The sequence below is a fragment of the Morus notabilis genome, unplaced genomic scaffold (genome assembly GCF_000414095.1).
Source record: "Morus notabilis unplaced genomic scaffold, ASM41409v2 Scaffold363, whole genome shotgun sequence".
In the NCBI taxonomy this organism is placed as follows: domain Eukaryota; kingdom Viridiplantae; phylum Streptophyta; class Magnoliopsida; order Rosales; family Moraceae; genus Morus; species Morus notabilis.
In genome coordinates, this window is record NW_010360145.1 from 152,349 (window position 1) to 154,788 (window position 2,440).

At 36.8% G+C, this 2,440-nt stretch overlaps 1 protein-coding gene across 1 annotated transcript; it reads right to left on the reverse strand.

Moving 5' to 3' along the window:
* Positions 1-1,007: 1,007 nt before the first annotated feature.
* Positions 1,008-1,863, reverse strand: LOC21400417 (heavy metal-associated isoprenylated plant protein 3). Its single transcript, XM_024164181.1, has 3 exons — positions 1,855-1,863; positions 1,612-1,756; positions 1,008-1,312 (listed from the first exon to the last, which is right to left on the reverse strand). Exons 1-3 carry the CDS (start codon positions 1,861-1,863, stop codon positions 1,008-1,010), a joined length of 459 nt encoding a protein of 152 aa, XP_024019949.1.
* Between the last annotated feature and the right edge of the window lie 577 nt (positions 1,864-2,440).

The following is a 2,440-nucleotide window of genomic DNA, read 5'->3' on the forward strand; positions in this document are numbered from 1 at the left end:
CCTATTTACTGCCCGTCTTATTCCTGTCTCTTTGGGTTTTATTTGGTTGGTTGATATTGGTTATTTAAGGCACAACTCACAATATTTTAGGTATTATTAATGATTTTTGTCCAAATACTCTTAATATTTATTGTTGATAATAAATATATTATCTTGGCCATCACAGCACCAACAACAAGGTAACATATATTCTCCAACTTAAATCAATTATACATGAAAAATGATATTTATTATTTGAAATACACATCTAACCAATAATTTATTATTTCAGTCCCCGGTTAAAAACAGCAACATCTACAGCAACATCAACACCAATATCAATTCATACGCAAACACCAGATCTAAAAAAATCTGCCACAAAGTAAAACACAATTACCAATTTATATTATTTATCAATATAAAAGACGAGTCATTATTTTATATACATATTTAACAACTTTTTACCATCTCAATTCCTAACAAAAGGAAACAGAATAAGCTAGAAAACGCTAGGTAATATAATTATCCCTAAATCAAAATATTTCCAATTCTCTTAATTATCAATACCGATTTTTTTTCAAAATTTATATTTTACAGCTAAAAAGACGAAACAAGGACAAAGCACAAAAACAAAAGCTCAGATATACTGTAATCAGCTTTTTACAACAACATTATCCAAACACACACATATATATATATATATATAAATATGTACATATAACCTAACTCTGTATTATAAAGATTATCAACTCTTTGAATAATATAAAATTACTGTCCGCCTTAGATTATCAACTCTTTGTATAATATAAAATTACCGCCCGCTGCAATGCGCGGGCATACAGCTAGTTATATCTAAAAGACCTAAATTCCAACAAGCAACTAGTTAAGTATAGACTACTTTTGACTCGAATTACACCATCACAGAATTAAAATCAAACAAGAGCTAACAAAGTAATAAACTGCCAACATAGCTTCAAAAAGAATACTCCTACAAGTACAAATAAATCAATCAACTGCCTTGGAGGAAATCATCTCGGCCGTGGCAATCTTAGCAAGCTTAGCCCTGAAAGAAGGATCAAGATCTTCTTGTTGTCATTTTCGTCGGTCTTCTTCTTGTTATCGTTTTTGTTGTCATCCTTCTTGCTTGGCTGCGGAGAGATCAGGTCGACCTTCTTCTTGGTCTTCCCGGTGAGCATTTCCCGGAGTTTTGACAGGTTGACTTTTCCGACGACCGTCAGCTTATTCACCGTGAACTCTGCTTTCGTACCATCAACGCCTTCACCACCGCCAAAGCACCACACAACACAACAATGAGTTTTCATCAGTTGTATTTCTTGTTTCAAAACAAAGCAGAGAAGTAATTTTGCAATAATAACAATAACCCTTTTTGTCATGAGGAAAAAAAGGAAACAAAATCTGATAAAACGAAGGAATCTGCAGAGATAGGGAACCAGTATAATTTGTAAATCTACCTTCTATTTTTTTTCTCATGTAAAATCTGGGGAAAAATGTATGTAAAAACAGTGAAACCAATTCGAATCTGTGGTAAGTTTTCAAAACACATGCAAAATCTGAGAACTAAGAAGAGCTCAACGGGAAAATTTGACGAATCTCTAGAAACTTAATACTGACCATCAAAGCTCTTAACAGTCTTGACAATTTTGGAGGCACAGCCCTCGCAGTGCATATTGACCTTTAAGACCACAATGAGAGAGTGATCTTCCTTCTTCTTATCTCCTCCATCGCCGTTCTTCTTCTTCTCAACGTCGTTCTTCTTCTGCACCCACACACCAAAACGCCATTAAAGTCAACAAAGCCATAAGAGAGAGAAACAGAATGAGAGAGAGAGAGAGAGAGAGAATTCAAAAGACTTACCTCGCCCATAGTGACTAGTGAGTGGATGACTTGGTAGCTCTTTTGTTGCAGAGTCGTAAAACGAGAGAAAGACGTGGTGATGAAGTGTGGGCATTTAAAGGAGGAAAGAAAGACTTGTTGAGTTTGCTGGGGTTAGTTGTAGGTCAGTAGTGGTGGTTTAGGCTTCGATCTTCCTTCCACGACCTAATCTTCACAAAATCTCATCGAGGCTGGCTCAGAGCATCTTCCTTCCACGACCTAATCTTCACAAAATCACGTCAACGAAAAAAGAACCAAAAGGGGGCGAATGACCGAGCGGGAAACGTAAAATTTGGGGGCAAAATTTCAGAAATGGAGAACATACAAAGATAGAGAAATGCTAACCTCCTTGGGTAACCGAGCTTCGCGTAGGAGGACAGCTTCACGTGCCTTCGATCTGCCTTCCACGACCCAGTCTATTTCAAAATCACGTCGAGGCCGGAATCAGAGCATAACCTTCCGGTCAAGCAAAGCAAATCAATTTGGACATCAGAGCATAACGGGGAAATTTTGGAATTTGGGGGAAAGAGAGGAATGAGTGAGGTGGAATCGAGTGAGTTTTCTTTTT

Excerpts from the sequence above, each read along its gene's own strand:
- LOC21400417 (XM_024164181.1), bottom strand. Across the intron at positions 1,313-1,611 it reads GACTGTTAAGAGCTTTGATG|AAATACAACTGATGAAAACT; the intron begins GTCAGTATTAAG and ends TTTTGAAACAAG.